This window comes from Xenopus tropicalis, chromosome 1 (assembly GCF_000004195.4).
Source record: "Xenopus tropicalis strain Nigerian chromosome 1, UCB_Xtro_10.0, whole genome shotgun sequence".
Lineage (NCBI taxonomy): Eukaryota > Metazoa > Chordata > Amphibia > Anura > Pipidae > Xenopus > Xenopus tropicalis.
Window position 1 is genome coordinate 112,960,489 of NC_030677.2, and position 20,164 is coordinate 112,980,652.

The following is a 20,164-nucleotide window of genomic DNA, read 5'->3' on the forward strand; positions in this document are numbered from 1 at the left end:
CCATGTGAAACCTTAAGTTGTGCAAAACTAGAAAATGTGAATTCACATGTTTATTTTATCATTTAAGTTGAAAAAAATAAAGCAAGGCTCATACAATGTGTGTCTTGTTTTAATATTCATCCTCTATAATAAACTCGCAGATGTAGTGCACATTGGGCAATGATGTAGATGGGGGTGGCAGCCTCTGCTTCTGCAGACCCAGGACAGAGAGCGCTCCCACAATAAGATTCAAGCACTGTAACAGCTCACATATTCTCACTTATAATCCCCTCTCAGTAACTGGATTCTTGTTGGATTTTAATAGCTTTTAAGCCTAAAATTTGTAATTAAAGGGCAATATACTAATTATATTGATTTTTCAGTAAGAGTTGTGTGAGCTTAATGGCTGAGAAGCAAATAGCTGTATTCACATTTCAGAGATATGTTCTTTAATAAATGATCCCTTTAGCGAGCAATATCTTTAATTTTCGAGTTTGTTTTTCTAAATCGATTAAACTCACATATTGAATGCTTGCTTATTTGTGGTAAACTTGTGCAAATAAAAAAACTCATACCTCAAATTTTCAAGTTTACAAACTTAAATTGAAATATTGGCTTGACCACTCCCGTTGACTTCTATATAAACTCTCAATCTTTTAGATGGTGAAGCTTTACATTTGTTTTGGTTTTTTTTGCCAAATATCTGCAAGCAGCTATGACTACATTAAACATCACATAGATACTGTGTCTGATCAAAGACATATTACTCCCCTTATAGAAGGACCACCAATTATACCTGCTCAGCCTACAGCACTCCAGGTTGCACCAAGAGAAAGGGCAGTAGGTTGGACTATAAATAATGGAACCAAAGGAAAAATAAGTACATAACATAAGTGAAAAAAAGTAAACCAACATACACATCTATTACTACTACTACAAAAGGCATGGTATGCCCTACCTGGAAACCTGTTATCCAGAAAACTCTGAATTATAAGCATTTATTTTTCCTGTAAAACACACATGTTCCTGAGCATTAATAGAAAGAAATGAACTAGAGGGGGGAAAAGAATACTCAATTGCTCCAGGTTAAAGTGGAATAAGGGGATGACAAAGGTTTATTACACTTCAGGTAAAGGATTTATTGTAAAGAGAGGCTGTAATCACTTTGTTTTATAAATATAAAACACACATACATACCTGTTTTTTTGCCTGTCAACAAAGGAACCTTATGCAAGACCGAAACAGCAAGCCAATAGAGTAACGCCATCATAAAACCTAGGAGAAACAATAGAACAAACATTAACTTCTATTCATTGCCCATCATAGCAAAAAACAATACTATTTTTTGCAGAAATTGCCCCTAAGCATCATTGTGCCCCCTGCACCGGGAGAGAGCTCTAGCTGTAGGCAGCCATGTCCAATTATATGCGTAAACATAATTATAATGGGGCAAAAATGAAATTAATAGCTGGGGATGGGGCATCTCTTTTACTGAATATATATTTATGAGTGGTGTTGCCCTTGGTCTGGAATCAGCCAGTGACCTAAGTCTGACCAGGGGGGCAGCCATCACGGAGGTACAAATGTATGTAGATCATTAATTTATGGGTCCCTTAAAGGTAATATGAAATGATAACCTTTATGTACTTTAGGTTATGTTCAGCGAATATATCTGTACAATTAGTTGGAGCACAGTATACATTTGTTCTTCATGAAAATCTCACTAGCAGAGGTCACTGGTGCCCTTGCATGACAAAATGATGGCTGTTTTCATTCATTAAAAAAAATAAAAAAATTCCCATAAAAAGATGCCCAGTGCAGAACACTGCATGGTATTATGATCCCAAACTTTTGCCTTGTAAAGAGGGATTGAAATCATAGACCCAACAGGGCCAGGCTTACTGACTGGAATACAGGCAGCGTGAGACAAGGCAGGGAATGAAAGGACGCAGCCAGTTTTGAACTAGTAATACAGTGAGTTTTGCATATATTTTATGTAACATAAGGAAAATGAAGTGCAAACCTTACTTATAAACCTTTAACCCTTTTACTGCCAGCCGTTTTGGTCAAAACAGAACTTTGCCTAACAGTTTTTGAACATTTTGCACGGTTTTAATTTAGGGGCCTTTTAGTTTACCCAGGAAAACAATACATCATTTATTTCAGGACAACCTAAGCTTTCAAAATATGGTAGAATTTTTGTGTAATTCCAACTCTGTAACAAGAGATAGGCTTCTGTATGTCTAAAAAAAAAAAATGAAAAAAACATATTTTCCATAATATAAGCACATATATTGGAAACAAATTCTTTTATGCACAAAAATCCAACTGATTTGGAAAGTCCCATATCTTCTGATCATGTCAATACCAAAAATATATAGTTTTATGGAGATTTCTCACTTGTATAGGTCAAAAACTCCCAACAGTACGCTACCAAATTTCCAAAGCACTGCTCCAGAAAGCTGCATACTTTAGATATCAATGCCAAATATTCCACTAACAGAAGGTTTATTATTATACATTTTTGAAAAGAACAGATTCATTCTGGGGATTCCAGAATAGGTAGAACTGTCTGTCTACTCCAAACTACCAAGTTGCAATGCTTTCCTAAAATTGTTTTTTATCAAAATTTGTGAATTTTTTGAAAAATCGCTTCAAAGCTTCCAGTCTATAGTATCTTATCTCCTAGAGGTCATAAAGTAATCAAATAAAACACCCTACATATGAATGCCAGGGGGCCACTGAACAGTTTGACATCCAATATGTATAGCTTTACCTAAGTATGTGGCATGTAGGGGCCCCAATGTGAACCTTCCCTTCCATATGATCAATCATTTCTGTCATTTCAGCTCCTGCAAAATAAACACATTTACATCTTTTTATTTGGGATGAAGCTACAAAAAAGTACCCTCACCCCAGAAAGCCATGTTTTTGCAAAGTACACATTCCCATGAATTCACAGTGGGGTACCCATGTCTTTTTACTCCAAAGTACCAAGCCGAAAAGCTTTCCTAAATTTGCCTATTTTTATGACAGTTCCAAAAATCACCTCAAATCGTCCACTATGCAGCATCTTATTTTCTACAGGTCATTAGGTAGCTATATAAAGCACCCTAAATATGAACACCAGAAGTCTACTGAACAGTTTGATGCCCACTGTACATAGGTTTATCAAAGCACATGGCACTTAAAGACCCTAAAATATACCATGTGCATGCTAATTTCATGGCTTACCTTTACCTAATTCATAAACACATGGCAGTTTTATGTGGGGGTAGAAGCTGCAGAAATGTAGGGTAACTCCTGAAAACCATATATTTTTGGAAAGTACACATTCTGACAAATCCAACATGGGTAAAGAAGCCTTTCTACACCAAAGTACCAATCTGCAAAGCTTTCCTAAAATTAGTGTTTTTTTATGACTTTTCTGAAAAAAGCCTAAAATTGTTGCAATACAATGACACATCACCCTAAATAAGAATGCCAGAGGTCTACTGAACATTTTGATGCCCAATATGCAAAGCTTTACCAAAGTATGTGGTGTACAGAGGCACCAAAATGAAAATAGTGCATATGAATTTTCATTGACATTCTGACAAATCCAACATGGATAAAGAGTCCTTTCTACACCAAAGTAGCAATCTGCAAAGCTTTCCTAAAATTAGTGGTTTTTATGACATTTTAGAAATTCGCCTAAAAGTTTGCCGCATTTATCTCATACAATTTCTTGCATACAAAGGCAAATCACCACAAATAGGAACACCTGAGGTCTACTGAACAGTTTGATGCCCAATATGCAGAGATATACCAAAATCTGTGGTGTGTACTGACCCCAAAATGAAAATAGCGCATATGGATGTCTCGCCTGCCAGCTCCGCTTTTGCATACAGAGCCCCCCTTACAGCGTATTATGTGCCGTGAGACCCCCAGAAAACCATATATTTTTGGAAAGTACACATTCTGATGAATTCAAAATAGGTAAAGTTATTTTCTACACCAAAGTACCACATGGCAAAGCTATGCAAAAAATAGGAACAGACTAGGAACACTAATAAAAATGCAATAAAAATAAAATCAATGAAACAACAAAATAAGTCACATGACAGCGTAATTAGTGGTCAAAATATCTGATCCAATAATAAACAGTTTTTAGGGAAAAACTAAAAGTTGTGTGACAATATGTAAGTGTGTATATGAGTGTATATAAGTGTGCTAAAGTGTGCAGAATGAAAAAAAAGTGCGTGAAAATGTATGTAAGTGTGTGTAGCAGTGCAAATAATGGGCACTTACCTGTCCTGGAGGTAGATGGACAAACTGATCACATGGAGGGGTCCTGGAGGGTCCTCTCTGCAGAGTTCATCACGCAGAATTAAGTGAGTGGGCGGCGCTGGAGGGGGAGGGAAGGAGCAAGATGCAATTGCATCTGCTACTTGGAAGTTGGTCCTGCGACGATCGCATCGCAGGACTGACATGACAGCCCCCCTGGCTCGTTGCCCAGGAGGCTGACACAAAACCTCTGCAGAGAGAATCCTTAATCTGCCAAACAACATATGGCATACGAATATTTCTGCAAGCACGTATGCAATATGTGGTTGGCAGCAGAAAGGTTAATAAACAACAAGGAGACCCGTACGTGGCCCCAGAGAGCCATATGAGGTTCCTTTTATATCTCTGCATTTTAAACACTGATCCCAATGTGTCTTTGCACTGCTGTGCTTCCAGATGTTACCAAAACACAATAATTATTAAGGGAATCCTGGTACCAGCTCACTGTAGGCCCAGAGACAACACACAAGCTGTACATAAAGTTGCAGTTGTTTGCGGTATTTTTATGGCAGCACTCACTGCTCTGTATTCTGCCTGCATCTGCCTTCAGTATACTCAGTACAAATGGCTGCCGAAGAATGATAGAGGAAAATACTGCTATATTAATATACCCAGTCTGCTTTTCCCTTTCCCCAGTGCAATCTCACATACTGTATATTATTCATATATAGATATATTGATTGCGAAGATCAGCACTTGCACTCTTCACATACCACAAAATTGATTCCCCCACCACATATGCTGGCTAATACCTTTAAATGCTATTTGGGAAATAAAATGGCCTAGTGAGTGTTATGGGGCCCTCAAGGGATGGGAATGTGAACCATGTCTGGACTCTAAGTACACGAATAATGAGGGGAGCGTAGACACAAAAGTAATTGAAATGAGGCTTCTAGCTCTTTTATTTTTCCCAAGCTGTCTGCCCAGCTTGCAGCTTTCTCCTTTAAGATATCAGAGAGTTTGCTGTAACATTTAAACAGGTCTAAAATATTCTCAAATTTACTCTTGCTGAAATTTACTATGATGAATTTGTATTCTATTAAGACCTCACAAAAATACTACTACCAAAACAACATATATGTTCTTGTCTTGTACTGTTTGCTTTTTTTCACTGTGATGCATTATTGGCCTCACTGCAGTGACACCCTGATGACGCCATGCCTGCTACTTTCCCGCCACTTAGGGTTCAACCGGCAATGGTTGTTGTATGCTTGTCACTTTGAAACACGCTGAAACATTCGACCGATTACAATAAACACTTTCTTGTTTTTTCATAAGACCTGCGAGCGCAACCCCATTATTTTGCATCTATCTCCATTTTTGGTATCGCACCCGGGCATTGTTGTACACTTAGATGTGAATGCTGGCTAACTCCAAGATTGTACTTGTACCAATGTGGATGCACTCAAGAGAGAAGCAAATGCCCTGGTGCTCAAGAAAATTAATAAAACCTTTGAAGAAGTCTAGCACTCACAGGCCTTAAAAAAATTGAAAGTAGTGTATATTCAATGCTTCGGCCCCCACTGGATCCTTCTTCAAAATTAGATTTTTTTTTTATTGAGGGTTCTGAGTTGAGCAGAAAATTTGTTATTGCACATGCCCACACTGTGACGCCACTGGATGCGCCAGGGCACATACGTATACACAGCACAGTCTGTGAGAGAGGAGCAGAGGGGGCAGCATGTGAATATGCGCACACATCAGTGGGAGAACTGCTGTCTCTACAAACGGCTGCCAGTGGTTGGAATGTGCCTTAAGTGTAACTATATAGAGGGCACCCTCTTTCATCTGCTTCTTGTCATAATCTGTGTGCTGCTGTACTGGCTTTACTGCTTTGTGGTGAGATTACAGATCCTGAGCTGTTAGGGACTAATATTATTGGGAAAAAGATCCAAAGTGGAATTATTGTGTGTTTTTGTGAACACACCATGTTAACAGTGTCTGTGCGAATGTGTTTGTTTGTAATTGTGTCTGGGTGTAATTGTGGCTTGACAGGGTTGCCACGTGGCCGGTATTTCACTGGCCTAGCTTGTAAAATGCCAGCTAGAGCCGGTATTACTAACTTACTGGTAAATTTACAATTTACATAGCCCAACCCAGTTCTCTCCAAAATGAACTATCCCCACTTTCCTAACCCCCAACAACTCCATGTATCCATGCCAACTAAGCCAATCTTTAGCCAATTTGGTGTGGCTATGTCACATGTACAATATAAAAGCCATAGAAAAAGCTGGTTAAAGGACATGTAAACCCCACACACAAAAATGTAATCAGTGAACAGCCTCTTTGAAATCTTTCAGTACCTGCCACACTGGTTGTCCAGAGGTTAATAGTAAAGGTCCCCAAACATGGGCCGATTCTGAAAGCTGCTATTTGCTTTAGGAAAATGTGATGGTGCTGGCGCACAGAGGGGATATATGCAGTACAAATAATGCCATTTGGGTGGGGGAGACTTGCCCAACTGTAACTGCAAATGTAGGCTTTTCATGTCCTTTAACCCCAGAAAGCCATTTTTTTAACACATTGATGAATTAAAAATGGTTAAAGACCTATTTCTAGTTCAAGTGCAAGGTTTTGCCAAAGATATCAGTTTTTAAGACATTTCTGAAAAGTCTAAAAGTAATGTGATTTCCTGCAATATTTCACCCAACTTCTTACATATAAAGATAAATCACAATAATATAAACACCAGGGCTGTACAAAGATCCCTCCAGAAAGTACACATTCTGATGAATCCATTATGGGTAAACCTGTCTTTCTACACAAGATCAATAATGCAGGGCTAAAAAGGCAATACAATCACAAAAATCAAACACATTTTTGTGAATCAATGAAATAAAATAAAAGAACCAACAGCATGTTTAGTGGCCAAAATAACTGATAAGGACACAGTTACCATAGCTTTCAGTACTGCCTAATTTTAAGGATTGGCTAGGTCTTCTTAAACCAACCAAATACAATTAATAATTTCAGTCAGTCAGTAGCATCATTGCCAGGAATGTGTAAAGTTACCTGCAAACTAAAATTCAAAAGATCAGATATTCCATTCTTGTCTATTACAAGAAGTAGTTGGGAATTTATAGTATACCAGCTGGAGGATTGTAAGTGATCACAGCCTGCTCAAAAAGACTTCGGTGACTAGCAGGGAAATATTTATTTCTATATAACTGTGTATGCGTATGTTATATCATATTATACTATCATATAACATACACAGCACAATTACAACGTACCCAAGGATCTTTCTGCAGCGGTGCAGCATCTCCACGCTTATACGTATCCTAAAGCCCCATCCTGAGGTAACTCTGGCTCTCTGACGTCACATGTAAGCGCGGCGGTGGGCGGAGCAAATGTGCATCCATGGTTTATTTACTGATATCTGAAGCACTTCCTGCTTAGTCCTTCAGGCAGCTTCCTGGCAGCTTCATGTGCGCCTAGGCTGATTTAAGAAGTATTCAGTGTCTTTGTGACAAACAGGGAGGATGTCTGGTTTGCGAAACTTAGGGCTGGCTGTAGCTATGCTGGCTGCCTCTGGCGGTGCAGCCCTGGTCACCTGGAGCTACATTTTAGCTCAACGAAGGAAAGAGGAGCAGAAAGAAGATGTAGTTGCCAAAGTGGAGCAGAAAGAAGATACTGCCAAAGAGGAGCAGAAAGAAAATGTTGTCAGAGAGGATCACCTTCTTTTAGAGAGTGAAATGGCAGCTAGGTGCATGCTACTCGCTGCAAGAGAGCAGCCTCAGGTATTCATATATAGGGCCTCCTCTGTTTTCTAACAATTACAAGCAGGTTCAGATTTGCACTTTTGACTTGCTAAATAAAAAAGCTCCTGAATTTTTTAGTGTGTTAAAATATAAACCATAGATATGAGTTCAAATATTAGTTTAAAAAGTTTCACTTTATCCCGTTTTGCATGTAGCAAATTATGTCAAATGAAGTAATGTAAGTGCCTTTTTTTATCTTAATATTTATGAAATGATGCCACCTAGTGTCCATTTATTGAATATTTTATTAGTATACTATGGTATATTTCTATGCTTTAGGTTAGGGCAGGGACACTTGAGACACTTGAAGAGAGTGTCTGATATATGAATAAAAGAGAGGCTGAATAGAAAGATAAGTAATAAAAAGTAACAATAAAATTGTAGCCTCACAGAGCAATAGTTTTTTTGGCTGCTGAGGTCATTAAACATTAACATTAAACAATGAAGACCAATTGAAAAGTTGCTTAAAATTGGCCATCCTATATCATATTAAGAATTAACTTAAAAGTGGACTACCTCTTTAATGTAAATCGCTATGTAACTTGCTGGTGTTATATAAAAAAAATTAATGATTATGAATACAAAATATACAATATTATACAATATTTCAGGGTTCTCAGTTGTGGCCCCTCACTACTTATGTCACACATAACTGCATAAGTGCTGATGTGGTCCACACAGGCATTTGAGAAGAACACATATTTACACATTCTGCAGCACTGTAAAATAAATGCATATACATTAAAGATAGAAGAAAACATACAAAACAATCAATAACCAATACAAGCGGTAATGAGGGCCCTGTTCAAAAGAGCTTGCAATCTCTCATTACTAGTGGGGAGAGCACTAAAGTAAGTAAATCTATCTTTCAGGATGATTTTTAAGCTAATTTGACAAATTGTTTCTCTGAATTTGTAGATCAAAGTGTCAGTGTCATTTCTGAATCAAATTATAAAAGGCAAAATATGTCCTTTTTACAACCCCCAGGTGGGGCAGTTCACCTTCATAAAATCTATCATTTTTAAACAGTAAACCACAAATTATGACTTTTTAAAAATTGCTTTGCATTTTTTATGGATTGGGTCTGCCAGGTTTGGCTCAACCCGATCAAATCAGTTAGGGGGGATATTTATCAAGCTTCGAGTTTGTTTTCTTTCACGGTTCTAGATTTTGAACGCTAAAGCTTGCACAATTCGAATTCTGGTTCAAACCCGTTATCCAGAAAGTTCCGAATTACGAAAGGCCATCTCCCATAGACTCCATTATAAGCAAATAATTCTAATTTTTAAAATGATTTCCTTTTTCTCTCTAATAATAAAACAGTACCTTGTACTTGATCCTAAGATACCATTCATCCTTATTTGAGGCAAAACAAGCCTATTGGGTTTATTCAATATTTAAATGATTTTTAGCAGGTTTAAGTTATGGAGATCCAAATTACAGAAAGATCCCTTATCTGGAAAACCCCAGGTTCCGAGCATCCTGGATAACAGGTCCCATACCTATATCTCATATTTAAGTGCAAAAAATCCAAAAACTAGAATGTAAATCTTTGGCATCTAAAAGCTTGTGAGTTTATATAGAAGTCAATGACATAGTCCTAGGCAAAGTCAAACCATATTTTCAGTTCAAGTTTTTTGAGTTTTATTCGAGTTTGTAAACTTGCTAATTTGAAATATTCAAGTTTTTATTTTTTTATTTCAACGAGTTTTCTATATTAAAAATAAGCAAGCATTAGAATTTTTAAATGGCACTTTGTTCAAATTAGAAATTAAATTCACGGACTCGAAAATTGATAAATAAGCCCATTAGTGTATGGGCAGCTTTTGACCCTAAGGAAACTAAATCCTGTCTTCTTTGGATTTTAGTAATCTACACATCTCACTTTTATTTTTATCTTGTACCAACTGCTGCTCATTTTACTTGTTGATTACTTGGACGCACAGTTTACATCAAGGTATTTAAAAATTGCGCTGCTTATAGGTCAGATCAGGATTAGCATTACTCGTATTAGCAAGATCTTATTACTGGCGAGTCTAATTGCATTTGTCACTTACTGTCATCTAATCTAAAGTTTATAAAGCAATTGAAAGGAATTTCTATTGTTGGATGTGTTGCAATGTGTTTCTGAGACTGTTCAGGTAGAAGAACTTATAAACATGGATAAAAAGGTAAAAACAAAAAAAAAGTAGGAGTTCATTTTTCTTGCATATATACGTTAATAGAAATTGTTATATTTAATATAAAAATGGATGACACTGATTATAGTACAGGTATGGGACTTATTATCCAGAATGGTTTGAACTGGGGTTTTCTGTATAAGGGATCTTTTTTGTAATTTGGATCCTCATACTAACTGTCAGATTTTATTTTTTTTTGTGCTAAAAGTCAATGGCAGATGTCCCTTTCCTGAAAATCCTTACTTTGCTTTAAAATTTTAGTTTTTTCTGATTTTTTTGTGTGCCAATTCGGAAAAAGGTTTTCATGTGATGAAGTTGAACAATTTGAGGTCTCACTTGGGCTTTTTAATTACTTTATTACTTTTTCATTACTTGAAAATACATTTCTCACTTGGGCTTTTTCATTATTTGAAAATACATTAAGCATCAGATGCAAATCATAAATACAATTTATTAACAGTATGAAACATTAGATTTTGTAGCTTTCGATAAAATCTTGTGCAGAAGTCGAGCCATTATACTGGACCTGTATGCTTTCTACATTCTAGTAATGATAGGGCATAACCTACTGTGAGTTCCTGCAAGCACACACTGCTGCTTGACGATTGGCATATACATACATACATACATAAAAGGTCTGCAGAAGGTCTACAGAAGGTCTACTTATGCAATCAAATCAGCAGAATACTGATTCCGCTGAGCCCTATGGCTGTTATACTGATCTAGTTTGCTTAAATGGGCAAATGGAGCTTGTGCTTATACATACTTGGTACATATTATTTATTTATGACACATCTCAGGGTTTTTTTTTTTGCTTGAGCTAAATGGTAAATAGGAAAATTTAAATACCGGTATGGGATCTGTTATCCAGAATGCTTGTGACCTGGGTTTTTCCAGATAAGGAAATTATTTTGTATTTTGGATCACCGTACCTTAAGTATGATTAAAAAAAACAAACATTTAAATGTTTAATAGGATGTTTTGTCACCACTATGGATTCATGCAGTTGAATTACCATCAAGTACAATCTAAAAAATATATACTTAAGACTGTGCTCTGTAGTCTAACTTCAGATTCTGTATATTGTTAATAGTTCACTCCCACTGATGTTGATGAGTTAATGTAACAGTCAACCATTTTGACCCATTGCTATGGGTCTTCTTAGTGAAGATTTAGTTAATGATATTTTTTTTACGCAGAACCTGAAGAGAAAAAGCATTTGGTATTGAAAATGAATCTTGCATATTGAACTATGACAACACACGTCCAAAGTCCAAAAGCTTGTAGTTGATGTTCTAGTGTGATACGTACACAAACCCAGTCACTTGCTGTGGATGATTGGTGCTGGTTTTGAAAATGTCTCACATTTTACTGTAAATGTTGTTTTCTTAAAAGAAAGAACCTCAGACAAGGAAGCAGCAGATCTTAGTTCTGGGTTTAGATGGATCCGGAAAGACAAGCGTTCTTAACTCCATTGTGACCAACAGAGGGAACCACAGTACAGTACCAACAGAAGGAGTTCATGCAGTGTGCATAACCAACGGAAATTCCAAAATGGAGTTCTTAGAAGGTTAGTAAGCATTGGTTACAAAGTTAGCTTATGTAACAAGTGATTTTTCTTTTTTTTCATTTTTCTTTTTTTTCAATAACTTTATGCTAGCATCACAGCTGCTTTTATTTATGCACATCATTTAGGCATGTATTCACTCCTATTGAAGTTGTCTAGATTAAAGATATCTAATAGTAACTCTGGTTTCAGGTTGCTGGATTTTACTCTACATGCATATAGTATAAGTTTTCCCTAGACAAGCTACAGTGCCCACATGTCTGGAATTGTTTCCTAGCAAAGTCTTTGGAAGCACACTATGCATGAGTATGGTAAACGCAGATTTTCCTATAGACTTTGTTTGGAAAATGTGCCATTAAGTAGACTTATCTTATACATCTTAAAGAAGAAGCAAAGGCTAATAAAGAGTTAATCTCAAACTGCAGGCATACCTTCAGTTCTCTCAATAGTGCTTTTAAGTCTCCCCATATTTCTCCTGTTTAGATGATCAGAAGCCTCATAGGGAAAAAAAAACCACTGAGCTGTGTAAAGAAATTCCCATAACGCCTCACTCCTAGACCAAGACTGGTGTACATGCTCAGTTTGTAAGACTTTGAGAAAGCTACCTGCTGATTGGCTCAAATCCACATTCCTAAGGGGGGGGGAGTTCTTAGCATTCTTGAGGGAGGGGGGAGCAGGAGAGAGCTGCGTGTCTCTGGCAGAAGAAAATCCTGTGTTTCTTTTGACAGAGAACTCAATGCAGCATTTATGTAAGTGCTTATGGCTGTATTTACATAGACCTTTCTGATAAAGCTTACTTAGTTTTTACCTTTTCTTCTCCTTTAAAATCCACATCACAATCCTTTTATGCTTAGACAGATACAGATTCCTTATTGCTTTATATATGAAGAGATAAGTTTTTGTTTTTCACTCACAATTCACAATTATATTTCCTGTACTTGGATGACATGCAAGTTTGGTGCATCTGTATCATAAATATAATTGTTTTTCGTCCCATATAGGGTATAAAAAAGTGCACAAAGGTTCAAGCTCCATGGCTCTTATTAAGATAGAGCCAGTTGTGTATGCATCATAGTTACCAATCTGTTTCCCTTGAGTGGCTAGTAAGCAGGGCTGCTGAATTTCATATCTAAATATAATTGAGGGTATATTGCAAACTTAGACCCACAGGGTGTCCATATATTATACCTTCTACTCCACACTGATTTTTTTTTTTTTTTTGTTTATTTAAATGGAATAACATCTCTTTCTACAATTTATTGCTTAAACTGTCTATTTAGTTATTAGTAGAAGCTGCAGAAAAGCTGGCATGCTATTGCCAACCATTGGTGCAAAAGGGCATTTTAGACAACCAGAAAGTTAAAACCATACCTTTTTCTCCCTCTCTTGCACACTAATTGAGCAAGATTAGTGTTTGTTCATATTGAAACATGCTAGAAAGGCATCTTATTGTGACCTCCTCTAGAAATATAAGCTAAAGAAGAAATCAGCCCTTGCAATCAAAGGCTTAAATATTTTTCTATGAAAAGCTGTTATTGACTGTGGCTTTGTTACATTATTTATTTACCCTGTTATTTCTTATTCTGTTATTCACAGTCGGTGGTAGTGAACAATTGCGCCAGTTCTGGGAAAGATACCTTGATAGAGCCCTTGCCCTCATTTATGTTGTGGACTCATCGGATCACAGTCGTCTTCCACTTGCTAAAATGCATCTTCATCAGCTTATTCAGCACAGTTCTTCCCTTCCCTTGGTTGTCCTTGCTAATAAACAGGTAAATCTAATTCTATTTGCATTGACATGTGTTCTTGCTTTATTGTGTCCTTGTTGCATTATGCATGCAATTTGTATGTATACCTAAACCCTTTTAGTTTACATAATGTAGACAATTTATGCATTTTCATCATACAATACTTCTGAGACGGAACATAATTTTTAAATTGTGTTTTCTCAACACATTTGCCAGGTCTCTCTCTAGTTTGAGGGACCAGCTCTCCTATAAACTTTTTATTATATTTGTTATTTAAGCTTTATTCTTCTGATTATAGTATATGTTCTATACTATGCAAGACTTCTTTCTGGCTTCTGCCTCTGGAACTCTCTGCCTCATCTATCCGAATCTCTTCCTTCCAAACATTTAGACACTCCCACCTGTTTAGAGAAGCTAATTAAATGTATCTTGATTGATCAGACATACATTTATCATACACCACCAACTTGTTTAATCTTAATTATGTATCATATTTTCCCTAACCCCTTTAGATTGTAAGGGCCCTCTGATTCAATTTTTTCTTTGTAACCCTAGTTATTGTAAGACCCCTGTTCATTATAAAAGATTGTAAAGAGTTGCATAATTTGCTATATAAATAAATAATGATCATCATAATACTATATTTAGTTTAGATTTATAAATACAGCCTTGGCTTGACACATAGTTATGTCAAATTTTTGTACAGTGCCTTTAGTGCCCAAAGGTCTACAAGGCTTTACATTTAGGGTTAGGAGGTAAGTTAGCTGTGCTTGATCATTTGGCAGAAGGCCAGAGGTCTTGTGTCCATAAATTGCTCTCCGAGTGCCATCCTCTACCTAGCTCTACATATATTACAAAATGTAGTATGGCACACTCGCACATCAAAATTATCTGACCTGACAGGTCAGACATTAATTTCTCTGATTCTTAAAGAAATTGAGTGCAGCTGTGATCCAGTCATTCCACACCCTTATAACTACGACCCCATAACCAATTCTAACTATGTTTCTAAAAGCTGCCTTGTTGGACTGCACACAGCCACAGATTTCAGTTTGAGGCGCCCACAGGCCATCCCATTCTCCGTCACAAATCTGGGCCTGACTGCACTGCACTTTTTTTTTTAAAGTCTTTTGGTGAGAGTGAGGCCCTATGTATTCTACATTAGAAGCATAATAATGAATTGTGCATAACTGCCTTATCATACACTGCATACATTCCTTGTCTTTAATAACTGTATATATTCTTTTCAGGACCTTGAAAATGCATATCACATCACTGATATCCATGATGCTCTTGCACTGTCAGAGATATGCGAGAAGAGGAAGCTGTATTTAATCGGCACCCATGTGGCAACGGATGGCTCTGAATTACCATCAAGTATTGAAGACACACGGGAATTACTTGCACAGCTTCTTTTAGAAATTCACTGACAAAAACCAGACTCCGTTGTCCATGAGAAAATGCCAAATGTATTCCTCTTAAACTCCACTTGCATTAACCTCACTAGGAACAACCAATTTATATATCACACTGGAGCCCAACTAGTTACATACAGCATGATGCACTAATACTTTCTTGACATAACCCTGCCTTTAGGGCATGAAAGGAAATATGGGGGAATCCCTTAAGCATAAAGCAGAATACTTCAGGAACCTAAGTAATAGGACCTTAGATAAATGAAATTATTTTTATTAGCAACGTTTTCTTATGTTTCATTGAATCTCACATACAAGATTTTATAATGGCTGACTCCAAAATGGATAAAGAAAACTGTAAAACAATCAACATGGAAAATGTATTTACTTTTTATGAAGACTTCATAGTAGTAAGCTACCTAAAGGAGCAAATACATATAGCTGGTGATCCAGATAATGCACAAGAAGCATATTGTTCATTCTGAATTTTTTATAGAAGAGTTTCTCAGAATCTGGTACATGTTTTCAAGGGATCACTGAGACTCTTGGCAGGGAGTATAATTTCCTGGCTACTAAAAGATACTTGGAAGATCACTATTCTTCTTTAGTCTTAAAGTATATCATTGAATATAAAAAAAAAAAAATTTTTGGAAATCAAAATTATAAATACAGTATTCTTTCCAGAGCATTTTTGCCAACTGCATTGTCCTGTGTGTTTATTATTTATTTGTTTTTTTTCCTACTTGTAATAGCATACAACTTACAGAAGCCAGTTGGACCTTAATTAAAGGAACAGTAACATCAAAAAATTAAAGTGTTTTAAAGTAATTAAAATATAATGTGCTGTTGCTCTGCAAAAAACTGGTGTTTTTGCTACAGAAAAGCTACTATATAAATAAGCTGCTGTGTAGCCATAGGGGCAGCCATTCAAGCTGGAAAAAAGGAGAAAAGGCACAGGTTACATAGCAGATAACTAGTAGATAAGCCCCAAATAATGGGGGTTTATCTGTTATCTGCTAAGTAACCTGTGCCTTTTTTCCTTTGAATGGCTGCCCCCATGGCTACACAGCAGCTTACTTATATAAACTATAGTAGTCTTTCTGATATAAACACACCAGTTGTAGCAATGCAGGGCAACAGTACATTATATTGTAATTACTTTTATACACTTTCATTTTTTGGTGTTACTGTTCCTTTTAAGGGCAGTGCCAGACGGGGAGATTAGTCACCGCACAACAAATCTCCCTTGTCACGGGCGACTAATCTCCCCGAAATGCCATCCCACCGGCTAGAATGTAAATTGCCGGTGGGATGGCATACGCAGCGATTTTCCGAAATCTCCGTAGTTGCCTTGAGAGGAAATTTTCGGTGATTTCGGGAAAACGCCGCACCGCGTATGCCATCCCACCGGCGATTTACATTCTAGCCGGTGGGATGGCATTTTGGGGAGATTAGTCGCTCGTGAAAAGGGAGATTTGTCGCGGGGCGACTAATCTCCCCGTCTGTTACATCCCTAAAATGTATTTGCAGAATCAAACAATGCTCTTGTCTTCTGTAAAAAGTGTTCAATTACAGCAGGCAAGGTCGGGAAAGTTCATTTTTTTTTTTTTTTTCCTCCTGAAACCAAGTGCAGTTCCCTGCAGATGTTCAACCCTTTCTTTGTTTTGCTTTGTTTCTCTACACACTCTGATTATCTGCTGTTATCAGCAGTGTAACTAGAAGCTTATGGGAGATTGTGTTGCCCTTCAAACTTTCATCCAACAAGTTTTTCACTTTTTTTTTTTTTTAATCCTATCCAAGCCTAGCTAATGGTGCTGTATCTTGCCCCTACATGCTGTTACCTCAGATTCCTCAAGAAAAAATAACCCCACTACCCATTATATATTCCTGGCTCCCACTAAAATCCATTTTGTAGAGTCTCAGCTTAAAGGGCCTGGTAAAAATACATTTACAAATAATAGTAATCGTGCTGCTTGGCTACTGGTTGGGTAATATTAAGTTATGTATGCCACTAATTCCTAGCACACAGTTACATTATTGTTCAGAAAAAATGGCAAAGGTCAGCTGATACTGGTGCCTTTGCCCAAAAGTCTGCCGTCACAACCTAACTTGGTTATTATTGTGTGAGGAATGCTAAACTTTTATTTACGTTTATTTTGTTATTTGTTATTATTATATAATCATCAGGTTAGATTGCCCCAAACTGATTGCTTCTGAAATTGGCATTGGCAAGTATTAAAGGTGGCCATACACGTTAAGATCTGCTCGCTTGGTGAGGTTCGGAGAGAACAGCACCAGCCCGGGGTACCTGCAGCGCTTCCTTCTTCCTCTTTCTCGTGCGCGCGCATGCGCGGTAGAGTGAAAAGCCAAACTTTAACAGAAAAGTAGGCTTTTCACTCTACTGCGCATGCGCAGACCGCTGGCATTTTTGGAAAAGGAAGGAGGAAGCGCTCTGCTACAGGTACCCCGGGCTGGTGCTGTTTTCTCTGAACAGGGGCACCAGCCCGGGGTACAAGGTAAGCGATTAAAGTCACTTGGGGGTGCCTAACATTTTGGCACCCCCAAGTGACTTTGCCTTTCCTTCTCCTTTAAGTACTGTATGCAGTGCAGTTCTGGGTTCTAGTCCTTAAGAAGGAGATTAATAAACTGGAGGGAGTGCAGAGTCAGGCAACTAGTAAAGGATAATAAAAGATTTAAACTACAAGTATAGACTGTTAAGGTTGGAGTGGTTGCAACACTCTGCCACAACACCAAAGAGGCAGTCAGAGCATGCTGTATCATATTCTAATAACCATTTGTAATTATTTTGTAAAATGATGGCCAAATAAGCTACCAGCCTTGTCTGTGAACTACCTTAAACAGACCCTTGCAGCCATAGAATTGCCATATGTAAAAAGTATGCAAACATGGCCACACACGTGGCGATCGGTCGCACGAAAGATCGTACAACCGGCCACTAACCTTCAGGGCTGAAACGGCAGATAAGGAGGTAGAAACAATAGGATTTCTACCTCCTTCTGCCGATTCAGCCCAGAAGGCAGATTTTGATCAGGCGCCTTCTATGGCGCCCGATCAAAATCTTTTAACCTGGCCGATCGGCGAGTCGACCGATATCAGCAGCCTCCTGCGATATTGGTCGACTCACTGACTTACCATACACGCACCGAATATCGTACGAAACGAGGTTTCGTACGATATTATCGGTACGTGTATGGCCAGCTTTATTATTATACACCAGGGAACCATCTGTATTGTGGGGGTAACAAATGTGTCCCAAAGAAGAAGCAGCACTTGGGATTTTTTAGGTTAATATTTCTTAATTGTAAATAAGCGTAGCTATAGTCAGAACATCATAACAGATGTATTAATTCTTTTTATACCATGCTACATCCTGTGGTTAGACTGTTTAAAAATCATTTGCTTCAAGTTATATTGGACTGTTTGAGGGCTTTTTGGGAGAGGAACGGGAGTGGTGTCTGAAGAATTATTAATGTTTGGCAAGTTTATTAACACCACATCAAGGTTTTGCAGTTTTAGTTTGGAATAAATTTAGATTTCTATTTACATCTGAGGGACATGTGTATACTTCATAATTTTATTTTTAATCCATTGATTCTGACTCATTCAATATGGTAGCTGCCACAACAAACATTCAGACAGAAAATCTGAAGAAACATCTTAGGAAGGGATGAATGTGTCAACTCAGCTACTGTGATCAGGGTCACACACCAGGAAAAAACTCTGTGGGCCCCCATCTACCCAGACCAGTCCTAAAGCATTGGTGCTTCTCCGATGACCTCCCTGACTGCAGTCAAGTATAAGGTACGCTTACTCATGGGGGGTTGGGTGGTAAATCGGAGGGTGGCACTGGGCCTCGCAGACCCGGGTCCGATGCCGACTGTGTTTAAAAAAAGATTCCAGGAGAATGGATATGAAATTGGCAAGATATACAATTTACTGTGCTGCTTTTTACACAGCTCTTGATGTGTAAAACGCAATATATTCTTTATGCTTAAAGTGGCTTCAAAGTTACATATACCAAGTCAGTTTTAGTGTATGCTCTTGACATAAATCCCAGTCATTTTGTTATATGCATCATTATATTTTATAAATAGCACATCTAGGGGCACATTTACTAACCCACGAATCCGAATCCGAATTGGAAAAATTCCGATTGGAAAACGAACATTTTGCGACTTTTTCGTATTTTTGCGATTTTTTTCGGCGCCTTTACGACTTTTCGGAAATTGTCGCGACTTTTTAGTTACCAATACGATTTGCGTGAAAAAACACGAGTTTTTCGTAGCCATTACGATGCTCTCGTATCTTGTCGCGACTTTTTCGTATTGAGCGCTCGTAAGCGGCGGGCGAAACTTTCAGACTTAGCATGATTTTGGAAGCCTCCCATAGGACTCAATGGCACCCTGCAGCTCCAACCTGGCCCAAGAAAAGTCACCATACTGAAGCTTGAATGAATCTGAATCTTTCGTACTCGGGGCGAAGGCTACGAAAAAGTTGCGACTTTTCGCGCAAGTAGTACCGCTACGAATAAATCGCCAAATTTTGCGCAACATTCAGAATGGCAACGAAAAAGTCGTGACAATTTTCCGAAAAATCGCCAAATACCGATCATTACCAAAAAAACGCAATCGGACGCATTCAGCCCGTTCGTGAGTAAGTAAATGTGCCCCCTAGAGTCTTTAGAAATTTCCAGAAAAGGGGGAAGCTCAGCCTTAGTGCAAATGTCAGCTTTATTAACTGTTATGTCACTTCCCCCGAATTTGATACTTTGTGTAAAATTAAATATACACTATTAGAAATGTCTCCATGAAAGCAGCACAGTGCCTGCAGTGTGGGTAGTTCCACAATACTAATATTTATATTGTGCTGACACATTTACTCATTACAATTTTTATTGACTTGTAAAATTAAGGAAGAAAAAACAAGAAAATCGAAAGTACAGATGAGGGGGGAAAAGCAGACACTGTATTTGTCAAGATTCTCCTGATTTAAGCCCCTTTCACCACTTGCACACCTTATTGAAATGCATAAAATTTTAACTCAAAGTCCAAAGCAGTAGAGCTGGGAGTACTTCAGGGGGCAGGGTATGGGCAGAACTGGGTGGGGCCAATATGCTACAAGCACCACTTTGGTTTCAGGCTGGCATCTCTGGAAAAGTGAGATACAG

General features: G+C 37.8%; 1 protein-coding gene and 1 long non-coding RNA gene across 3 annotated transcripts; one reads left to right on the top strand and one right to left on the bottom strand.

Moving 5' to 3' along the window:
• Positions 1 to 504: 504 nt before the first annotated feature.
• On the bottom strand, positions 505 to 7,637 carry LOC105945472. 2 transcript variants are annotated; one of them, XR_004219448.1, is made up of 4 exons: positions 7,539 to 7,637; positions 2,756 to 2,831; positions 1,177 to 1,254; positions 505 to 986 (listed from the first exon to the last, which is right to left on the bottom strand). It is a non-coding gene; the product is annotated as an uncharacterized LOC105945472 (long non-coding RNA). The 2 variants fall into 2 exon arrangements; XR_004219450.1 differs by lacking the exon at positions 505 to 986 and having other exon boundaries at positions 1,176 to 1,254.
• Positions 7,638 to 7,772: 135 nt separating this feature from the next.
• Positions 7,773 to 15,620, top strand: arl9 (ADP ribosylation factor like GTPase 9). Its single transcript, NM_001016174.2, has 4 exons — positions 7,773 to 8,045; positions 11,642 to 11,816; positions 13,410 to 13,585; positions 14,812 to 15,620. Exons 1-4 carry the CDS (start codon positions 7,788 to 7,790, stop codon positions 14,989 to 14,991), a joined length of 789 nt encoding a protein of 262 aa, NP_001016174.1. The 5' UTR covers positions 7,773 to 7,787; the 3' UTR covers positions 14,992 to 15,620.
• The last annotated feature ends 4,544 nt before the right edge of the window (positions 15,621 to 20,164 follow it).